We start from the raw sequence: 20,454 nt of genomic DNA, 5'->3' as shown, positions 1-20,454 counted from the left end.
CTTTGAAGTTGTGGCAGTATAGACTGAACCCATGACTTTAACACTCCAAGAAGATCATATGCTTCCAAGAAGACACACTCTCTTCTGTCAACAAGCGTCCTCAATCTGGTCAACAAGAATCGTCGGCCCCCCGAGCTTCCTACCTTCGCGATGTCGAGGCCATGTCTCTGACCTGCCCGGTTTCCCAAAATGGCATGGATCTTGCGTCGAATTCTGACAACGGTCACGTGTCAATCGGTTGCAAGACTCCATAACGAGCTCACCAAGGTTCACACCCGTGGCCCGACAAGCTGGCGATGATGTCCTCGAGACGTTCTCGGTGCCGACGAACTACCTTGGCGTGCGGGGTGTCTCACCGCCAATTCCACGCTGACGTGGCATTGATTCCAGTCTCTTTGCGCCACTCACGTGTATGGTTCGCTCTTTCGGCGCCAAGATAACTAGGCCGCTGAGCTTGCCTTGGTCCGACCTAGCTTCTTTGCGAATATCCTGTTCCACAGGGCACATGGCGCTGCAAATGCCTCAGGCAAGATTAGAGATCCATTTGTGCAACTATGATTCGCGAAAGCTCCATCCTGCTGGCTGCGCGCATCCGAATGCCATTGAAATAAGGCTTGAAGGGCAATGTGAGGCGGGAACGGCGACTGAAGGGGCGGTAGAGCTGCAATCGGATTGCAATGAGCTGAAAAACGCTTAAAAGTGACGAGAGTTGCAGCACCCTTCGTCCCTTCACAAATTGCAATTCTCAGTGGTTTTATGCCATATAACCCCAACTCCATTCATAGCTACCAATATGAGTCCACTCTCTGACCCGCGCACTTCTTATTCGACAGAGTATGTGGGCAGTCAGTTTTTCGTGAATGGCAATGGAGTGTCAGATGAGAGCAGGTCAGAGTGCCTTCAAATGAAACTATAGACCAGACTGACAGCATGCAGGACTCCTCAGCGGGCGTCGACGCCCGACCAAGCATTACAGCTTGATGCGACGTCCGCTGCGAGTGACAACCAGCACTCGTTGGACCGCGCTCATGGACTCACACTGGGTGATCCCACGTTGGGGTTCACTCCACACGATCACACTGCGGCAGCGCGGGATGCGTGGCATTATGTCTTATGTATGTGAATACGGCATGATTGTTGTCGTCGTGCACTCATGAATTCTCTTTTTAGCTCTTGAGTCGAGTTCTGCAGCCAGCCCCGAACAGAACGGGTACCTTCGGGATGGTTTCGAAGATTTTCAGTCCCAGGACACCTTCGATACGCTAACGACAGCTACCTGGTACACTCATCAGAATTCTGGCGGTGGTCAGTTAGCCACAAGCTCAACAGCGGCGTCCCAAGGCTCGACTCAACCAGTCAAGATAAAGATTCCAGCGGGACCGGCACGACCGAGTCGCCATCTACCTCGCCATTACTGCGATATGGATACGTGCAGAGGGCTTCGTAGCTCGTTCTCCAGGTCAGCGGATCTTGAACGTCACCAAGATGCGGTCCACGGTCGTAGCACAGTGCGCTACACGTGTTCCTCCAGATCATGCTCCTATCACTGCCTGCGAAAGGATAAAATGAAGGCACATTGCCAGAAGATGCATGATCAAAGCCGAGGAAAAGAGGAGTATGGCGAGGAGCCTTATAACGGAGCTCTGGGAGGAAATCCGCAATGGCGCTGGTGGCTGGCGCACAGCATTTGATGATAAGGGAACGATGCCTCTTGTTGACGGGCAATCCCAAACACAATTCGCCTGAGCGTCTGTTGATTGTATAATGACGAGCCGATGGGTATTGAAGCGTAGCGAAAAGCAAAAGCAATGTATCTCTGCTAGCTGTCTGTGATCAGGCAACCAGGTGTGGTCACTCGCTCGGAGCGCGGAGTAATATATCCCCGTGACTTGCCAAGTCTTTCGTTCTCTCTTCCTTCTCCCCTCGATGAAACCAACACACAAAGAATGACGACCACGGTCACCACCAGTGTCTTCGATTGCCTATGCCACTCGACGTAGGCTTCCTCACAGAATGACCGATGAGCTATTAGCGTCCGACTCCTGCAGTTCTATATCGAGGGCGTCCGATGTCCTGCTGGCGTACCACGGGTCGCTCCGCTCGTCCCCTCTTCCAGCCTGCCACCAGCTTCACAAACATCCCCACTGCATCACACAGAGATGTCGGACGAATCATACTGGATTCCACAAATCAATACCACGAGCGTTACCAGAAAGCCTAGCCGCAGGCTGCCCGATGTATATGGGGCTGAGCCTATGTGACGGAACGGACAGGGCGCACGCCTGAGTTTGAATGCGTGCGCCGTATAGAGGGCGATGGCCTTGATCCAAGAGAAACGCAGTATGGCACAGACCGGCAACATCTTGCATGATACCGATCGGCAAGGTACACACCGAGACTGCCATCATCAGGTGAGACCATTCACCAACCACAGCATCATCCGGGTGGGATCCTCGTACAGCACGCGAAGTATGAAGCATGGCGCGCAGTGATGAGGGCGATCAATCAGATTCGTGCAATCCACGCATCACGGGAGCAAGTGCGTCCTTCCTGCGGTTTGATTCGACGCCCTTGTGCACGCGAGAAGCTCGACTGGCTTGCAGCTTTTAGCGCGTATGCGTACAGGAAAGCTGCGGCACAGACTAGGGTAAGAATCCTTCGACTCCTTTGTGCGTCCGCAACCGGTGAGCGAAACAAATACCATTGGTATATGGAGGCCGCCATCGACATGGCACTGCCTGCGACCACTGCCTCGATCATCTGTGTAGGGCTGCCTCAAGGGCCCATGGCGCGACATATATGGATCTCATCATCGGCGTCGCCGAAGGACAACTTGTCTCCCAGCTTTGCTATTTCACTTGGTAAGGAACAGATGGCAGTTTTTTTCAATTTTTGTCGACTTTCACTGAGCAAAGGACACAGTGACAACAATCCTTTCCCCTGCAAGTTAGCATAGGCTTCAAGCACTGGGCAACTCACGCCTTCTCGAAATCAACACTCGCCTACACACTCTGGCGAAAGATCTCAACAAGCAAGCAGCGGCTCATACTGGAGCTCAAGATCCAACGAATTTTGAAGGAACTCATACAGTATCAATCTGGCACCACCGACGATGGGCATTCAAGTTGAAAATGCTACACCATGACCAGATCCTTCGCCCAAGCTCTTACGCACACTGCACTTGGCCCATCAGGCCACGTGACAGAAGCGAAAGCCGCCAGCTCGCAGTTGGCGTCCTGAGGCGAAGCTGCGCCGCCGCAGCACGTGCTCTCTCACCGGTATACCTTGCCCATGGCGACCTCTTTTGCAATTGATCGCCCTCGTCGTCCACTGAGACGCTGTCTGCTCTGACTGGCTGGACGCGTCTTGATCATGCATGCGAGCCTGAGCAGCCCTCTGTGCGAGTGTGTGTCTGAAGCTCCTCCAGCCAGCTGGGCAGAGGTGAAGCTATCTTATGTTGTCACGTGTAGTGATAGCCCTGGAGAGGGCGGCGCTTCGCCACAAAACCGTGAGTTTCTTCCTCTCACTGCACTCACCTTGTCTTTGGCCACTGCCAACACCCATTGGCGACATATCGTTTGCTTTTGTGACAACTTTGCCTCAATTACACTCCGCCCACTAGACTTCACCAAGGCGCCTGGTCGAAAGTCAGCATGTCGTCGAACAGGATGCACAGCTCTGAGATGTAAGTAGCCTGAAAAGACGTCGTGCTACGTTAGAGTAACAAAACGAAGCGAGCCTGGCCTCGACAGCTTCGACGATATGTCGCCCTGGGAACAACTAGCATTGTCCTCATTCCAGTCCGACGTGACTTACTTGGGCGACAACACCATGGGCATGACTCAGCCACACATACCAGTGAACAATGCCCATGGACTGCAAGGACTAGGCACGGAGGTTGTCGAGAACATTGGGGCGTGGACAGGCGGGACAACGGCTTCTTGTCGCGACCAATGTGAGTCTATCCTGGTGCCGTCACGCATCTCTGTATCCGGTCTTGCATCCACGTCTTGAGTAGCATGGTCTTTGCACTCGCCGTGAAGCACGTAAATGTTCAATGGCCATGCGACTGATACACCTCGTACTAGTCGAACCAGATCCAGCTTGGTTCAACCAAGACTTCACGCTGTATGGCAATCTAGATGCACTGCCACAGTTTCCAGCTCAGAGCGCCTCGCGTGCTGCTGAGCAGGCTGCAGTACTTCTCGCACCTTCTATCGCCCTCACTCCGCCTTCATCATCTGCCTCCGGCAGCCCAACGTCCAACAAAAAGACGAAACATGCGCGTTCAATCCCACGCACACAGCCGAAGAAGCGAGCGTCGCGTCCCGCGATACCATGCAGTATCACTGGATGCCAAAAGACCTTCACACGGGCATCCGACCTTGATCGGCATGTTCGCAACGTCCATGGGCAGAGCAGCCAACATTACTCATGTGTCATTCACCGATGCTTGTACCGGACCCGACGAAAGGACAAGATGCAAGAACATTGTCAGAAAGTCCATGCTTATGCCAAAGGAGCAGAGACTTTCGACACGGTTGCCGAAGAGGCCGGCCCATCTACGCCCTTCTCGTCTTCGGAGCCTGCTTCCACGCCAGGTTCCACCAGCACATATGGACAATGACACCAGAAATCACACTGTACTTTCAGCGAACAGCAAACATCACGGCAATTGACTTAACGGCACCTTTCCACTTAGCGACATAGCGAAAAGCGATGATACCAAGAGGCGTTCTGGCGGGACTATGTTGCATGTAATGAGATATCTCCTAGGCGTTTGGGTGTTTTGAACAGATGGATGTCTCTTATGGCCCATTATTATTATCATGTTGATGAGATGAGAAAGAGCAACAGGCTACACAGCGCTGGAAGTACCTTCCACTGTTTAAGTCCATATTTCTACACAGAACAGAACATTTGCAATCGAACCCAGGCGGTTCGCTTTCACTAGAGGCTGCCAGCGAATAGTATCCATTGTCGATACCTGTCTTCTTGTCTTCTTTCGCTGCACTACCATGGTTCCTGTCTCTGTGACGACGTTTCTTGGATTGTTGTTTTCCATTTCCAAGCAGCCGTTCGTTTCAGCTGTAGCTGGAGACCGCAAAACGGAAAGTCGGAAACACGCACACAGCTTGATCTTTAGTCGTGGCCTTGATGCTGCGCCTGACTTGGTTCTCGACGTAGTAGTAGCTTCAACTCTCAGGGCAGAGATATGAAGATTGAAAGAGCAGATTTTATGCAGCATTCATCCTAATCTCTATCTTGCCCTCCAGCGGTAGCCCAATCTCGAGACCTTCCAGGGAGAAACCGCTTCCGCCCAACTTCGAACCTCCAGCGAAAACAGCTATAGATTACGCTCTTGTCGCGGCGTATGAATTGTGTGCTGCTTCACACGCCGAACAACTCGTCATGCACAAAGCAGCCACGCGTACGGGAAAGGCATTCAAACACTGTAGCACATAACGATCGGCTGGCACGGCATGCTCCGCGGACTGGATACTCTTTGAACGTAGTTCTTCTTCACTATCAGTATCTCCATATTACAGGAGCACACTATCTCTAGCTACCATCTTCATCGCTAGTTTCAACTTTCCTCAGTGCACTCGTCGCAGCTGAAACCTTTCTCGGGTCCTCTGTAACGATCTGCACTTTCGTGCTCTCCCTCTTGGCCTCATCCAACCCGACCCCACTGTCTCCATCACCCGCCAAACTCAGTGGACTCCTCTTCGGAGCCTCTTTGTCAAAGCTTGTAGGATCAATACCTAGAATGCCGCCAACATTGTTTCGATCGCCAGGCACACTGAACTCGCGGAACGCATACCGCCATTCATTCAGGAAAGCTCTGATAGCTTTGCCAACTTTATCTTTACCATTTTTGCTGTGGTGTCCAGTTCCGCAGATCGCATAGACGGGTCGGGTGCTCTTTCCTTGTTCCTTGAGACAGTCGCTCAAGTACTGCACAGCTTCCTCAGGATGCAACCCGTGAAGATCGACATATAGCTCTTTCCCAGCTGCTAAACCTTTGTTGCGCTCCTCGTACAGCGCCTTCGCAGCTTCTCGGTGTTTCTCCCTCATGAGCTGATTCTCGTTCTGCCCTCGAAGTGAGAGTGCCTTGGCGCCACGAGCATCGTTCCTATTCCATGCTTGCGCTGCAGATTGTAAGAATTTATTTCTCAGCCCGCCGTGCTTGAAGGCTTCCTGTCGAGCTTTCATGTATGCCTGATTGATCTTATCACCAGTCTCGAGCCAAGGAATTTCTTTCGGCGCCGGAATTGCCATGGCTGCAGCCGAATTCTCTCGGGTCGCCGTGAACGATCGATTATTCTTCAACCCTCTACGCATCGCGTCGCGCGCATTCAGCGGACTCGGTGAAGGAGACATGCGAACCACATCTGCAAGACTACCTGGCTGCTGGACAGGCTGTCCATGATTGTGATGTCCATGTCCGCCACGTTTTCCGTGATGCCGCTTGCCGACCGGCTTGCTAGCGGCAGAGCCGAGTGTGGGGAAAGCTTCATCATCTTGAAAGTTTGGCTGCGCGCCCGGAGTTCCAGTGCGATTGCTATGACTGCGCTGGCTGTGACGTGAGCCGGGGCGGCTCTGTCGCGGACCTGTTGGGACGAAATTAGGAAACAGGCCAGGCGCTTGCTGCGCAAGGGTTTGCTGTTGCTGAAGCAGAGCTGCGTTCAAAGTGTTCGGGTCTACACTCTGATTGTCTTCGTAAGGATTACTAGTCGTGGGCTGCAATGCAGGGAAACTGTCGAAGTCCTGAAGCTGGAAGTTGGGCGCAAATTGTTGAGGCGTGCTCGCGCCGGAGATTAGGCTCATCTGCTGCATGAGCAGGGACGGGTCGTGAGAGAAGAGGCAAGACTGCCCTGCGATGCAATTTCCGGCCAGCCAGTACTTGCATAGATGATTCTGTACCTCGTGTGCAAAGCGACAATCTGCGCGAGCGCAATTCCCACTTGCGAGCCAGTACCTGCACACGGTGGACGATTTTTGCTGTCCTGGTGGGGTCGCAGGCCGCGATCCGAGTGACATGTCCTTTCCCACAAGGTATGTTCGATTCTGCTGTTCCTGTACTGCGGTAGCCATGGCACTTGCTCCCATGCCTTGAGCCTCCATGAGCGAATTGATTGTCTCACTCAAGTCATACCCATTTGCGACAAGAATTTGCTCCAGCTCTTCATCGGTTTTGTTGTCCTGCAAGATCGATCGCAACATGTCGTAAGGGCTCATTTGAGTGTCGTAAGAAGACATGAACTCAGAGGAGTTTGCGAAGCCTGCGTCGCCGAAGCTCGTCTGGCTGCTCGCGTCATCATTGACGAGCCAGTCGACATTGTCGCTTCCATAGTCGCCATAGTTCTCGGTGTTTGGCGAGGAGTTGTCGCTGAACTGGTATGCGCTCAATCGTGGACTGTGAGGGATGACTGGAGTTGCTAGAGGTAATCTTGGAGACGGCTTGGGCGATGAGAATGGCGATCCGACTGTCTGCGATTTAGTTCTTGCGAGTGCCGGCGGCGCAAATCCGGGCGGTACTGAAGGTGTTGCCGTGGAGGGTCGAGGAGAGCTCTTGCCAGAGGCTGGAGTAGCAGCTCGCTGTATCCACGGTGCCGGGGATTTAGAGCGGACTACATTCGTCGTTCGCACAACGGGCGGCGAAGTGCCAATCTCGGTATTGCTTTTCCACTGCCAGAGCGTTCCCAGCACAGCGTCTTCCAACGCTTTCCCCTTGAGCGAAGCGGGGGCGCCGCTCAACAGCTCTTCCAACTTCTCGACCTTTTCCTCCTCGCCAAGGTCGTCATCGTCCAGGACCGGCCTGCACAGGTCGTATATGCGTTCCGACACCATCTTGACTGGCGATCATAGGGGCGCAGTGTGACGGTGGTGAGGCTGAAGTCGCCGGGTGGTCGCTGGCCGCCAAGTGCGCCGTTGTAGGGTGGTCGGTGATGTAGATGTGACTCGAGCGAGTGTGCGTCGGACGTGCGCTGGAGTCAGAGGCCAGTCAGTTCAATAGCGATGGGCGACGGCGGTCGTAGTCGTCGATGCGGAGGTGAGCAAGTAGGCTCGGGGAGCTGTTGCCGTCACGTCTGGACCATCGACGCCTCCCCGCCCTGGAGGAAAGCTTGGCAGTGATATGGCGATCGCCCAACCACTTCACTCTGCTTCTATTTCGTTCGGGAGTGAACGATGCCAGTGAGTGTCGGTAGTGATCGTAGAGGTGTCGTTGTCTTGAATCGTCATCGAGGGCGGCGGCGACAAGTTGCGACCAGGAATGAGGACGGCGCATCCTGGTCGCTGATCAATCGCGTCTCCACCCAGCTAAAGTCAAACTAGCCTGCTTGGACCAGAGCTTGCAGCTATAACATAATAACTCCTACTCAAGATCATCACGACTCCCGCGCAACCATGGCGACGGCAACACAGTCCTCGCTACCGGATCAGATTCTCAATCCAACATCTCTACCTCCACCAGCCTTCACCTTCGACAACTACCTCTCTCGAGCACTACCGACCCTCGGCCGTCCGTCCAAGGTTGCACGCCCAATCTGTCCCGACTACCGATCCTCCAACGGCACACAATGCCCTCGCGGTCCTACCTGCCCGGATCGTCACTACGTCCCTCCCTCTGAACGCAGCGGCATCGGTCATCTCATCTGCAAGCACTACCAACGCGGTCTCTGCAAGAAAGGTGAAGCCTGCGAATTCGCCCACACGTTCAATCTCCGAGATGAAAAAGAGTGCAAAGAGTTCAGTCGCTATGGAATTTGTCCTCAGGGAGACGAATGTACGTCTTTACACATCCCTCCGACAGCAGAGATCCGACGCGCAGCCTGCGCGCATTATGCTCGAGGATTTTGTCCGCTTGGCCCGTACTGTGAGAGAAGACATGTGAAGCACAAGCGGCTGTGTCCATATTACCTGGCAGGGTTCTGTCCAAATGGGAGGGCGCATCCACCAGATACGGACAAAGTGGTATCGTGTGAGTTTGGCGCGCACGCGAAGTGGATCAAGGATGAGGATATGAATCCGAAGAAACCTGAGGTGAGAAAGATCAAGGATGAGGAGACTTTGAGGATGGAACAGGAGGAGAGGGAGAATGAGTACTATCAAGAGGAAGAGAGGCGGCGAGAGAAGTTCGAGAAGGATGGTGGAGGTGGTGGATGGCAGAGGGGTGGACGTGGTAGAGGGAGAGGAGGGAGAGGCTACAGGAGTAAGAGATACTAGAGGCGAAACGAGGAGCTCGCGCCCGCGAAGGAAAGGGAAACGATTCTGATGAGCTTTGTGTATGCTTGCAGTTTAGCGAGGCGTTTGGGAGGGGTATTTGCATGCGTGGGATGATCACTGCTTCGAACGCGACGGCTTAATGCTGTCTATGTGGTCACAACGAGACGCATACGAGGAAAGGAGCATATACACAGCGAGTTCTATTGTGTAGCAGTACAAGCCACTTTGGCCGATGACCGAAAAGTCGTATTAAAAGCTGTGTTCCGTATGCGAAGCTTCCAGTACAACGCTCTTTCTTTCGCAAGTCATCCAAAGCAGCAGTCACTTTGGTGACCATCTGCAAATTTTGTTAGCCACAGCCCGTCGATGCTTGATGTTAGACGCGTCCACAAAGACCGAGACGCGCCAAGAAATCGCATGGCAGCCATTGGCAGGGTGGAGCTGACCTCACGTCAAGCTTCACAGCCGCGACTTCATTTCCAATCCTCTTCACAAACAGCACACTTTTCGCTCTCGCAGCACCCTCCTGCATGTTCGCAGCACCATCAATGAACCCAGCGGTTTTTGACCAAGCGTTCATCTTCTGTCACGGCTAGGCGCGCACGTGTGAAGGCGGCAGAGGGCATGTTTGTTTGCTCAGGATCGCGTGGCAAGATGATTCTTGCAACGGGCAGTGCCTCGATGGCGGCCATATTCGTCCTGAACCAAGACATGGCTACAAATTATGTCAAGGTACTGGTTCACCCACCAAGCAGCTAGCCGCTCGCCACAGTCAGTGGCCAGGCCCTGGTTTGAGACATTTTGCGGTAGTGGTGGCAAAATAATCTGGCAATACATGAGCGAGAAGCAGCCATGCTTCGTGGCAGCGCGTCTGAAAAGATGTAGCCATACTGCAGGATGTAAGTTTGGATGTGTGCCAGTGTATGAGGGTGCTGCTGGTCTTATGGTATAGAGCCCGGTCGCCTTATGCAGGCAGTCGAGCTCCTCCAGTGGGCATTGCTCAAAGCGATCGAAATAGCCATGAACATCGAAGGCAGTCTGATTGCTTCAAACGCAAGCTGCAAAGTCGGCTTTGAGACGCTTTGATGCAGACTAAAGCGGTTGCGTGCGTATCCATCATCGCTTAGGCGCAAAGGCAAACGCTTCAGACGGAACTGAGGCATGCCTGAGGAGCGAACACAGGAGTCGACGCGGAGGGTTCTCTACAAGATTGAGCGCAGCATTCCGTGTTGACTCTGCGTTGCAGCTATCACCAACGGTCGACGCGACGCGCAGACAGTGAGGGCACGGCAACGGTTGGCGTCAACCTTCACTTGACGCCGTTCCGCTTCCATTCTCACTTCTGCATCGGAGAAGCTTTCGCACGCAATTTCGAGCCGAATCTACTTCCTCCTCTCCACCGACTTTTCAATACCAGAAGCCTAAACATCTCGCCTACCTCCACCTGCGTCGTTCGTGTTCACGGTATTCGCAGCACATTCGCCGCATCTGTTTCGCGCATTCTGGCCAGCACCAATTGATCTTGGCAGCGCGCCATCATCGCTGCCATCATGGCGGCTAAGCAGCGCAACGAAGCTGAGATGCAACGCATCATCGGACATATGTTTCTACCTCCGAAATTGCCTTCCAGCGAGGACGCAGGCAGCGACACCAGTCTCGTCGCCATCGCCCTTGAGGCTCTGGTCTCTCTTCGAGACCTTATCTTACCAAGCTCAGTACCGACAGCTCTGTCAAACGCCATCGCAGTCATAGATCGCCTACAGAAGATCAATAGCTTAGAGGACGGCAAGGCCGACGAACTAGCTCTCCGTAAGACCCTGCTTGACCTGCCGCTCGGACAGATGCTTGCACTGAAGGTTCACGCCCAGAATGCTGGCGTTTTGATCAGCCGTCAAGCAGATGCGCTTGTCTTTGAGGCCTTCGAGCTGTCTCCAGCGAACGAGTCCGTCGTGGGAACTAAGGGCAGACTGAACCGCACCTTTCCTGGCATGGCTGTGTCGTTGAGTATTGAGACTCTCGCGCAGGACGATTGCGCCGCCACGATTGCGACGACCCTCTCGACCATGTGTCAACAAAAGGCACCAGGGATGCAACCCACCTCACGCAAGGCTGGCGCTTCGCACGAAGAAGAGCGTGACACGGCGTCTCCAGCTGCAGTTACTGAGCTTTTCTTTGGATACCTGAGAGGAACCGAACCGAGACATCTCACCGCCGAATCTCAAATCAACAAGCACACTAGGGACGAAGTACTCTGGGAGAATGCGAAGATACCATGGCGACGCTCATCAATGTGGCTTCTGATACGTGTAGCCCTACAGCTTGTGCTGTGTCGGTCTCCCGGTGGCTCTCGAGACCTTTACAAAGAAGTTATGGTCTACGCCATGAGTTTCGTTCTCCGGACTACGCCGTCTCTATCAAGTGACCTGATGTTTTGCATGAGCGCAAAGATCTCACGTCGTCTCCAGAAGCTGCGCGGAGTGGCACCCACGCTGCCTGCCTCAGTGAGAGCCAGCGTCGATCATGTTCTTCGCGAGACGACAGATGCGCTCTCCGCGCGATGGAATACCATACAGCACCGAGATCAGCGTGATCTGGAACTTCCGTCCTTGGCCGAACTGAATTTCGAGTTCGATACTCAAGTTAGCCTTCCAGAAGTCGACCAGTACCTGGAAGCGCTACGCTCTCGTCAGAGAAATGGATCACCATCTTCTTTTGTGCCTTCCTCGCAGCTGTTGCACCACAGCTCTAGTCACTTGCCTCCTCTACCTTCAAGCAATTCAGCAGATGTGTATTACGCCACGGCCAACTTACGTCAATTCGAGCAGTGGATCTCGGATCACCTGGATCAGTGGCTCGTTTCACACGCTCAAGACGATGCCTGCCAGCAATTACACGGGCTGGTGGGAAAGTATCACAGATTGTCCGAGAGTCACTATTCGCAGAACCCGGAAATGCAGTCTGTTATGATCCTGACAATATACGAGCTTTGGGTGGCTTGTGACCGGATGGCCGTCAAGATTTGTCCTTTGCTGGCTGAGTTCGACCCAGACATATCGACTGATGTGCTCGAGAACCTATTATTGCCATTCCGCGCTCAAATGCAACGTCTGATCGGCGTCGAGGAGTACCTGCGTTCGCGGCAGCGTATGGCTACCAAATCAGCAGAACAACTTTACAGCATGGGAACACAGGGCTTTGCGAGCAGATTCTACGATCAGTCAGATAAGCATCAAAAGCTGCTGGCGCTCATCGAGCGAGATGCTGCGAAGGCTCGTGAGGAGAAAGCAAAGGAATTCCAGCGTATCAAGGCTGAGTATCACCGTCTCCAGACGCTTCACGGTGAAGCGGAGTGCGAATACACAACTAAGGTGGTTGACACTTGGTGCGACCCGCCGGAGACTGAGGAAGTGCACAGTTCGAGCTGCAGAAAATGTTCTCTGGCAAGACAACGCGACAACTTGTCGATAAAGGTACATGAGTGGCCTCTACCAAGTGACCCAGCTCGCGCACGTGTCGTTGTGTTCGAGCTTCAAATACCACTCTGGTTGGGACATTGGCGAGATACTCGCGCATACTTTTTGCAGAATGTGCTCAAGGGCAAGCGACCTCTTCTTCGGCCACGCACGTTGTACCTTGTCTCGTCAAACGACCCCCATCTCACTGTCAATCATTTCAAGCGAGGAGCGCACCACCGCATCAGTCTCCTTTCTGAGACCAAACCATGCGTGAACACACACTACAAGAGCAAGGCCATTGCAGACTTGTCAGAATCCGATGTATGCCAGCCAAATGGACTTCAGTACAACTATTACGACTCGACGAGCACCACGAACATGGGAAAGTTCACATATGCGGATACTGTCGCCCAGGCCTGCACCTACAAGCTGTCGCGTAGCGCTCTGCAGAGCTTCGCCTTTCGTCCCACTTGCGCGCCAGATGGTCCGTCGCCGAACTCGGTCATAGCTTGGCAAGACAAATGCCCAGCGGACATGGCCATTGACGAATACAAGGAGCTGAGCACGATACCGTTGGGGCGCCACATTCAGTGGGCAAACATCATGTTGCAGCTCGCTATGCCAGGCGTTGATTTCAGAAAATCCGATACAAATCTCATGTTCCTCCAATGCATCAATCAAGCAGGACCGTCTAGAGGCACAGAAGTTGTCCGTGAGCCGCATCTCTTTCCGAGCGTCAGCGAAAATACCGAACTCCTCGTCGCGAACCTCTTCAAGGCGTTTCAGAGAGTGAAAGAGAACTGGGAGTCTGCGCAAGCTCTGCACACTTTCATCGCCATTGCCACTCGTCTGCTCTCGCTCGGCACTTCCGCGTCTTCTCGCGACAGTTGCCTGGAATTTCTGGCGGAAACGCGCGAGGTAGCAATGAAATGGCTTCTTGCGCTGCGAGAGAAAGCTTACGCAGCTGAAGGGCATGACGAGAGGACTTCATTCGCCCTGAAGAGTGTCGAGGTTGCATTGATCTGTGCATCGACATTCGATGTGGAAGATGACTACATCGATGGAGTGCTCCGGGATAATGCGTCAATCTTGCTGCAATGCTCGATCGTGATCCAAGAAGGAGAGCACAGTCGTTTGAATGGCAACGGCCATCACACATCGCTGCTTCACATACGCTACCAGCGGCTTCTCCATCGAATCTACAGGTCACTAGCTCAGCAACAGTTGCACAGTCACCTTGACCTCGCTGTCGGCGAGCTATGGTCTGGTTACAACCCAGGCAGCAATGGCTGGCGCTTGGTATCAAACACCGCGGACCATTGGCTAACGACAGAGACTGCAGCAACGGCACTTTTTCCAAGCATGAATGTCCATTTCAATCTGCTCAGCGGTACTCTATTGGTCAACGGGCTCCCTTTGGACCAGCCTCCCAGGAGCTACCGCCAGTGTCCAATGTACTCTACTCTTTTCCGCCATGCTGCTGTTGAGGTCATGCCTTGCATGGCTCCTGGTTTCGATTTCTCGACCAAGCGTAGCTTCGGCGGCGACTATGCTGTGCAACTTGGTCTCAAGGATGGTGAGCTCTTAGTTCGGGCTCAAAAAGGCGACCAAGTCTTTGAGGTGATTCCCCCTCGACTTATGGGTGCATACCCGTCACATTTCCAGGATGACTATGTCCACTGGCTCGACCAGAGCAGAAACATCGTTCAATTTCGGCTCAAGTCTGATCCGTGGAACACTGTTTCGCCTTCAATTTGGACGCTCTCTGCCATCCCTGGGCTTTCCAAATGGCAGCTCGCGAAGGGCGAATCTGCTGTGGCCGGAATCAGCTCAAAGACTTCGCGACACATAGCGAGCATCCTGGATCCGCTGGCAGAGCCCAGAGCTATCCATAGTATATTTCAGAAGAGTGGCCCGGAACAGAGACTTCACGTAGACGTGCCCACTTTGCACATCGGGTTTCTACTGTCTTCCCGGAGCTCGATGCTGGAGTCTCGAGAGTACCGCTCCATGGTCGTTGACGACGATCAAGGCGTGGGCACATTGGTGGGTCTCAAGAGCAAGATTGTGCTCAAGCCTGCCAATACCAACGGTCCTCACTCTGGTAACCGCATGTTACTTGTACCTGAGTCGGAATCCATCTCTTATGGCCAAAAAGGTGGACACGTCGTTGTGACAGTCTCAAAGGCGCAAATCTCCAAAGTGCATGCCTTGACGGTAGACGCAGACCTGGGTCGATTGGTTGATAATGGTGATATTGGGTTATATCTGGCATACCTTCACGCACTGACCTCCTTTTGTCTGGTTGACCGGCTCACCACAAAGACTGGCACTGAACAGACTCTCAGTACCATGAGCAGCGCTGCGATCAATTCCTTAGAACGCTTATCCCAGGACCACGTTCGATCACTAAGGCTTCTGGCGGATCTCAGTCCAGGGCGCGCGTTCTATCCGTTGAATCTCCGATCAATGCAGGTTGTGCAGTGGGACAATCGACTGAGTTACCTCTCCCAACATGGACATTTTGCCCAAGCTGCCGAGGATCTTCTCCAGCGTGCCCGTAAAGCTGCTGTGTTCTTTCCGGAGACGCAAGCAGAACTCCAACAGGTGACGTTATGTCTACCTGATCCGCATCTGCTTGAGAGAGACAATATCCGCTCCTCTACATTCCGAGTATCTGGATTCGGAGCAGAGGATCATACGTCCAAATATGACGTGGATACAAGGCTCGCGATCGCGATGCTCACTCAGCACGTTCCGCGCATGTCGCAGACATGGCAAGCTTCATGTTCCGAGACGGTGACGAGCGATCTCTTGCCGCTGTCTCGGCAGGGCAGCTCTGGCGAGCTTCATGCGAATACCCACGTGTTGATGGGCCTGGCTGCTTGAAGAAACCTGAGCAGGTGACTAAATACTCCGCTGGTTCGCTCTCGACAGGAGACGAGCAAGTCATGAAGCAGTTCGCAGCCTTGCATAGATGGTTGGGTAGTCATGAAGCTCGAGCGCACAGGTTTTCGATCATGATATGGCTGTCAACGATTGCTGCAGGATCCAAACTGGACAGGAGTATTCTGCAGGTCATCGGCATGACGTTCAAGGCACCTTCGTTGGCGCGAATCAACTGTCCCGAGATCGATGGCTTCTCGCCAAAGTTTGGCTTCGATTGCGATAGCTGTGAAGTTCGGAGAATCACTGCCGCGAACTGCAAGTCGCTTTGGTCATGCCCTGAAAACTCGCTGCCAAGAATGGTGAACGAGAGACAGCAAGCGTACTATGACAGACGCGAGCGTGCATGGCAGCAAAAGAGCAATGCTATGGTCAGCGACGTTGTGAGCGCGATCTCTCGACAATGGCCCTGTGAAGTGCCGTCGATCCCAAGCGTGCATCTTCAAGATACATATATTGACGTCGGCAATGCTATGGAAGCGATCAAGAAATGCTTCAAGTCTTGGCACGACAACAAGCTCCTCAAAGAATACTTTGCGGAGATTGAAGTGGCCGTCGGTAGCTGCGGATATCAGGCACTGCCGACCCCATCCATCGCACGCAATGTGCCTGAGGCGTCTGATGTGCTTGCCCGGCGTGCATTCGTATCCGAGCAAGACCTTTTCTCGGCAAACGCTCCCAATCTCCCTGTGAACTGCTATCGCTTCGAGCTCCCCAGCACGCGGCAACAACAGTCACGGCAAGGAGATGAACCGCTCTTAGCTTCGTTGATGAAGACATTGCAGCAAAATCACACACAGTCAAAGTTTGCCAAGAAGTATGCCACCGACCTCGAAGAAAGCTTTCATGCATTGAGTGTCAGCGGTGACCCAAGACCGTCCGTCATAGTGCCCGAAGCCGCGATTATCGCAAATTTCAGACGCTGTATGGAACATGTCGATCAGATCTACGAAGATCTCGAGCGCGCTGTGCAAATTGCGCCGCGCTCAATATCCCATATGCACACGCCGAGGATCTCTCCACTAGGATTTTTGCAACAACTGTCTCGGCATCGTTGGAGACAATTGAGTCCAGAGTGGCAGAGATGTATTGCAGAGTATGGCGTGGCTGTGACCACACTGCAGCGAGCCATACGTCTTCTCAAACTATCGGATCCTTCCCGGCTAGATGAGCTCGTCGCAGAGCTTCGCAACACTGGCCACACGAATTGGGACCCCATGCAGTATCCAGAGTCTCTGCTCATCGAGGTCGAGAGCGGCATAATGATCCGCGAAGTACAAGAACAGATTGCAGGTTACATGCGCGATCCACCTGGGGGTGAGAATGCAGTGATGCAACTGCTCCGGGCCAAGGCAAGTCGAGTGTGATAGTGCCCACTGTGTCGGCGTTTTTGGCAGGCAGCAATGGGGACAAACTTTGTCGTGTCCTGGTTGCAAAGCCGCAGTCCAAGCAGATGCAGCAGATGCAGCAGATGCTGATCTCCAAGCTGGGTGGGCTGGTCAATCGACGAGTCTACTACATGCCATTCTCGAGATCGCTGAAGCTCGATGCGGCCAGCGCAGCAACTGTGTGCGATCTGCTGCGAGAGTGTACACGCAACGGCGGTATTCTTCTCGTGCAGCCCGAACACATCTTGTCCTTCCAACTCATGGCGCTGGAGTGCTTCATCACCGGGAGGGAAGCAGTCGGACGTCAACTGCTGGCACCGGACGTGCAATCCATGCTCAACTCAGCGCGCGATATCGTCGATGAATCGGACGAGAACTTCAGTGTGTCATTCGAACTTATCTACACCATGGGCTCGCAGTGCGCGATCGAGTTCTCGCCAGACCGCTGGACCCTGGTGCAGCAAGTGCTCGACGCGGTGAGACTGCTAGCACCACAGCTGTGGAAGGCGCTTCCTGATGCTGTGGAGTACCTTCCCGGTGCCCTTGCCGGCAGCTTCCCTCGCGTTCGAATCTTGCGCGAAGAAGGCGCGAAGCTGCTGCTGGAGAGCTTGGCAGATCACGTCTGCGCGCATGGCCTGCACGGACTGCAAATCTCGCGACAGCCGGCAGCGATCAGAAAAGCAGTGCGCCGATACATCACGACATTCGAGCTTACCGCCGTTGAAGTCGCTGCTGTAGAAGACTCCGTCTTCTGGACAGAGGCCACGTCTTCACCACTGCTTCTCCTGCGAGGCTTCATAGCTGGTGGCGTCCTCGCTTTCATCTTCGGCCAGAAGCGCTGGAGAGTGAACTATGGCCTCACCACTGCCCCACGCACGCCACCGACGAAGCTCGCCGTGCCTTATCGCGCGAAGGACATGCCTTCGCCGCGGTCGGAGTTCAGTCACCCGGACGTAGTCTTGTTCCTGACTTCTCTGTCATACTATTACGGCGGGCTCGATGATGATGATCTTTTCAACGCACTGAGCCATGTCCTGAACTCAGATCAAGCCGACATTGAATACATGGCTTGGGTGCAGGACGCTCCTACTTTGCCCCTCGCTTTCCGGCAGCTCCAGGGTATCAACCTGAAGGACAAGTCACAATGCATCAACGAAGTCTTTCCCTGCCTTCGGTCTGGCAAGAGTGTCATTGATTACTTCTTGTCGCATGTAGTGTTCCCCAAGGAGATGAAGGAGTTTCCCAAAAAGTTGAGCAGCTCAGGTTGGGATATGGGCCAGTCGAAGAAGGCGTACGGAGGCGCAGTCACAGGATTTTCGGGCACAAATGATGCGCGAGACCTGCTGCCCGTAGATGTTGCTCATCTCGACTTGCAGGAACAAAAGCACACCAACGCGCTTGTGCTCGAGCACATCCTCCAGCCGAGCAACGGAGTCATCTAGATGCCACCAACGAAGGACGTGACGCTCTCCGACGCCGAGCGTCTACTGACATTGGCCATGGGCCTTAATCCACCAGTCCAGGTCATCCTGGACGTGGGCGCGCAGATTCTTGAGATGGACAACCTGCAGGTTGCCAAGACATGGCTCAAGATGCATGATTCTGAGAAGGAAGCGGCGGTGTTTGTCAATGACGACGACGAAATATGTGTTGTGGATCGTGATGGACGTGTCGAGGTGCTCAGAACATCGTCATATGCCACTAGGCTCGGATCTTGCTTGATCTTTCTGGACGAAGCACATACGCGAGGTATCGACTTGAAGCTACCTGCAACATACAGGGCACTTCTTACTCTTGGGGCTAGCCTGACCAAAGACCGGACCACACAGGCTGCAATGAGGATGCGTCGCTTGGGTCAAGGCCAGACCATTGTTTTCTGCATTCCGCAAGAAATACAGTCAAAGATCTGCGAGTTGACATCCAAGAGCGAACCCAAGAGCATCACGCTTGCAGACGTTCTGCTCTGGACCATTTCCGAGACCCACAAGGAGATCCGTCGCTGCATGCCGCTTTGGCAGGTGCAAGGCGAGCGCTTCTGCCGCCAGGAGTCGTTGTGGAGAGAGCGGCAAGAAAATCAAGACATGTCCCAGGATCTCGCTGAGCGGTTTCAGGAGGACGAGGCCCATTCGATCGAACAGCGTTACCGTCCTCGTCAAGTGCAGTCACAACCCACGCATTTGCATGATTCCACTGATGACAGGCTCCGACTCATCGCGCAACGCTGCGAGGAACACGATGATCTGAACCTCAATGCGAGCACACTACAAGAAGAACAGGAGCGGGAATTGTCTCCGGAGATTGAGCAGGAGAGACAAGTTCAGCGACCCCATGCAGCCGAGCCTGCAACGCACACTCTTCACAAAGATGTCATTGCATTTGCGAAGCAGGGAACGTACAGCAACACTTCTCCGGCTTACATGCCAGCGTTCCAGGCTTTGATTGACTCAAGCGCTGCGAAAGGCCTCCAGCCAGCCCAGCTGGGAAAGGATTGCAAACTTCTGGTGTCCGTCGATTTTGTGGAGACAATCCAACGCTCTGGGGTCAGTTCTTACATATCTGACTCTTTTCAGCGCTCGGTGAACTGGCTTCTTTCGACCAAGACTCCGAAAGGCGACAAGATTGAGAGAATCTTGATCATCTCGCCTTTCGAAGCCAATCAACTGTATCCGAGCATGTCCCGGTCGAAAGCCACTCTGCACCTCTACAAGCCTCGTAGCAACTCTGGCTACGTCCCTCTTGACCGTCTCGACTTCCATACGGTGCCTGTTCAGAGTAGGCCCATTGTACCACGCTCGCTGGCAATTCAGCTCAACCTGTTCGCTGGGCAGCTGTACATCAGCTCCTATGAGGACTATCTAGAGATTTGCAAGTTTCTGGGACTCTCTACCAGAGCTGTAACGGAGGACATGGCTGGCTGGCAGCAGGATGCAACGGGCTTCATCCTTCGAGATGACGAAGGACGTCGTGGAGGCGAGTCTGGCCTGGAGAAGAGCCCAGTAAATTTCATGAAAGTTCTCATGGCGAAGATCAGGAAGAATGGAGAGTCTATTGCCAAGACTCAAATGGGCGAGTTGTTGGAGGGAAAATTGTTCCAACGATCGGACTTTGAGTAGAGCTGGGGAAGGGTTTGAAGAGACACGTGGTTCGTGAGAAAGGGTGTGAGATGATGTTCTCGCATGAATGGATGACCATGTTGGTCGGCCGCTCGATCGTTGAAAATGGAAATCGATTTGTTCACGCAACGCTTCGAGCCTTCACTTGCGCAACAACCAACAGATGACCACAGTCGTCGGGCGAACGTGCACTCCGCCCGTTGTTGCGTCGCAGCCAATCTGAGGCTAGAAGTAACTAAGCTTCGACACTTCGAAATCCTTCTTGTAGAATAGAGTGACGAAGGATGAAGTAGCTTGCACGAACTTTACCGCTTTCGGCGG

General features: G+C 53.6%; 6 protein-coding genes across 7 annotated transcripts; 5 read left to right on the top strand and 1 right to left on the bottom strand.

Annotated features, from left to right (window-relative positions):
• Positions 1-3,653: 3,653 nt before the first annotated feature.
• Positions 3,654-4,627, top strand: CKM354_000679200 (uncharacterized protein; the record flags this gene model as incomplete). Its single annotated transcript, XM_044802124.1, has 3 exons — positions 3,654-3,685; positions 3,735-3,955; positions 4,089-4,627. 3 exons carry the CDS (start codon positions 3,654-3,656, stop codon positions 4,625-4,627), a joined length of 792 nt encoding a protein of 263 aa, XP_044658059.1.
• Positions 4,628-5,562: 935 nt separating this feature from the next.
• On the bottom strand, positions 5,563-7,854 carry CKM354_000679100 (uncharacterized protein; the record flags this gene model as incomplete). The annotated part of the gene is made up of 1 exon (XM_044802123.1): positions 5,563-7,854. The coding sequence occupies one exon, from the start codon at positions 7,852-7,854 to the stop codon at positions 5,563-5,565; it is 2,292 nt and encodes a 763-aa protein (XP_044658058.1).
• A 558-nt stretch (positions 7,855-8,412) lies between these two features.
• Positions 8,413-9,231, top strand: CKM354_000679000 (cleavage polyadenylation factor RNA-binding subunit YTH1; the record flags this gene model as incomplete). The annotated part of the gene is made up of 1 exon (XM_044802122.1): positions 8,413-9,231. One exon carries the CDS (start codon positions 8,413-8,415, stop codon positions 9,229-9,231), a length of 819 nt encoding a protein of 272 aa, XP_044658057.1.
• Positions 9,232-10,781: 1,550 nt separating this feature from the next.
• Positions 10,782-15,575, top strand: CKM354_000678900 (uncharacterized protein; the record flags this gene model as incomplete). Of its 2 annotated transcripts, none has more annotated exons than XM_044802120.1 (1): positions 10,782-15,575. In XM_044802120.1, the coding sequence occupies one exon, from the start codon at positions 10,782-10,784 to the stop codon at positions 15,573-15,575; it is 4,794 nt and encodes a 1,597-aa protein (XP_044658055.1). The 2 variants fall into 2 exon arrangements, with proteins under 2 accessions (XP_044658055.1, XP_044658056.1); XM_044802121.1 differs by having other exon boundaries at positions 14,049-15,575.
• A 1,274-nt stretch (positions 15,576-16,849) lies between these two features.
• On the top strand, positions 16,850-18,462 carry CKM354_000678800 (uncharacterized protein; the record flags this gene model as incomplete). The annotated part of the gene is made up of 2 exons (XM_044802119.1): positions 16,850-16,949; positions 17,003-18,462. 2 exons carry the CDS (start codon positions 16,850-16,852, stop codon positions 18,460-18,462), a joined length of 1,560 nt encoding a protein of 519 aa, XP_044658054.1.
• A 57-nt stretch (positions 18,463-18,519) lies between these two features.
• On the top strand, positions 18,520-20,133 carry CKM354_000678700 (uncharacterized protein; the record flags this gene model as incomplete). Its single annotated transcript, XM_044802118.1, has 1 exon — positions 18,520-20,133. The coding sequence occupies one exon, from the start codon at positions 18,520-18,522 to the stop codon at positions 20,131-20,133; it is 1,614 nt and encodes a 537-aa protein (XP_044658053.1).
• Between the last annotated feature and the right edge of the window lie 321 nt (positions 20,134-20,454).

Source organism: Cercospora kikuchii (genome assembly GCF_019650295.1).
Source record: "Cercospora kikuchii DNA, contig_00004, whole genome shotgun sequence".
Taxonomy (NCBI): domain Eukaryota; kingdom Fungi; phylum Ascomycota; class Dothideomycetes; order Mycosphaerellales; family Mycosphaerellaceae; genus Cercospora; species Cercospora kikuchii.
The sequence above is the reverse complement of the archived record's forward strand: the minus strand, read 5'-3'. Positions and strand labels throughout refer to the sequence as shown.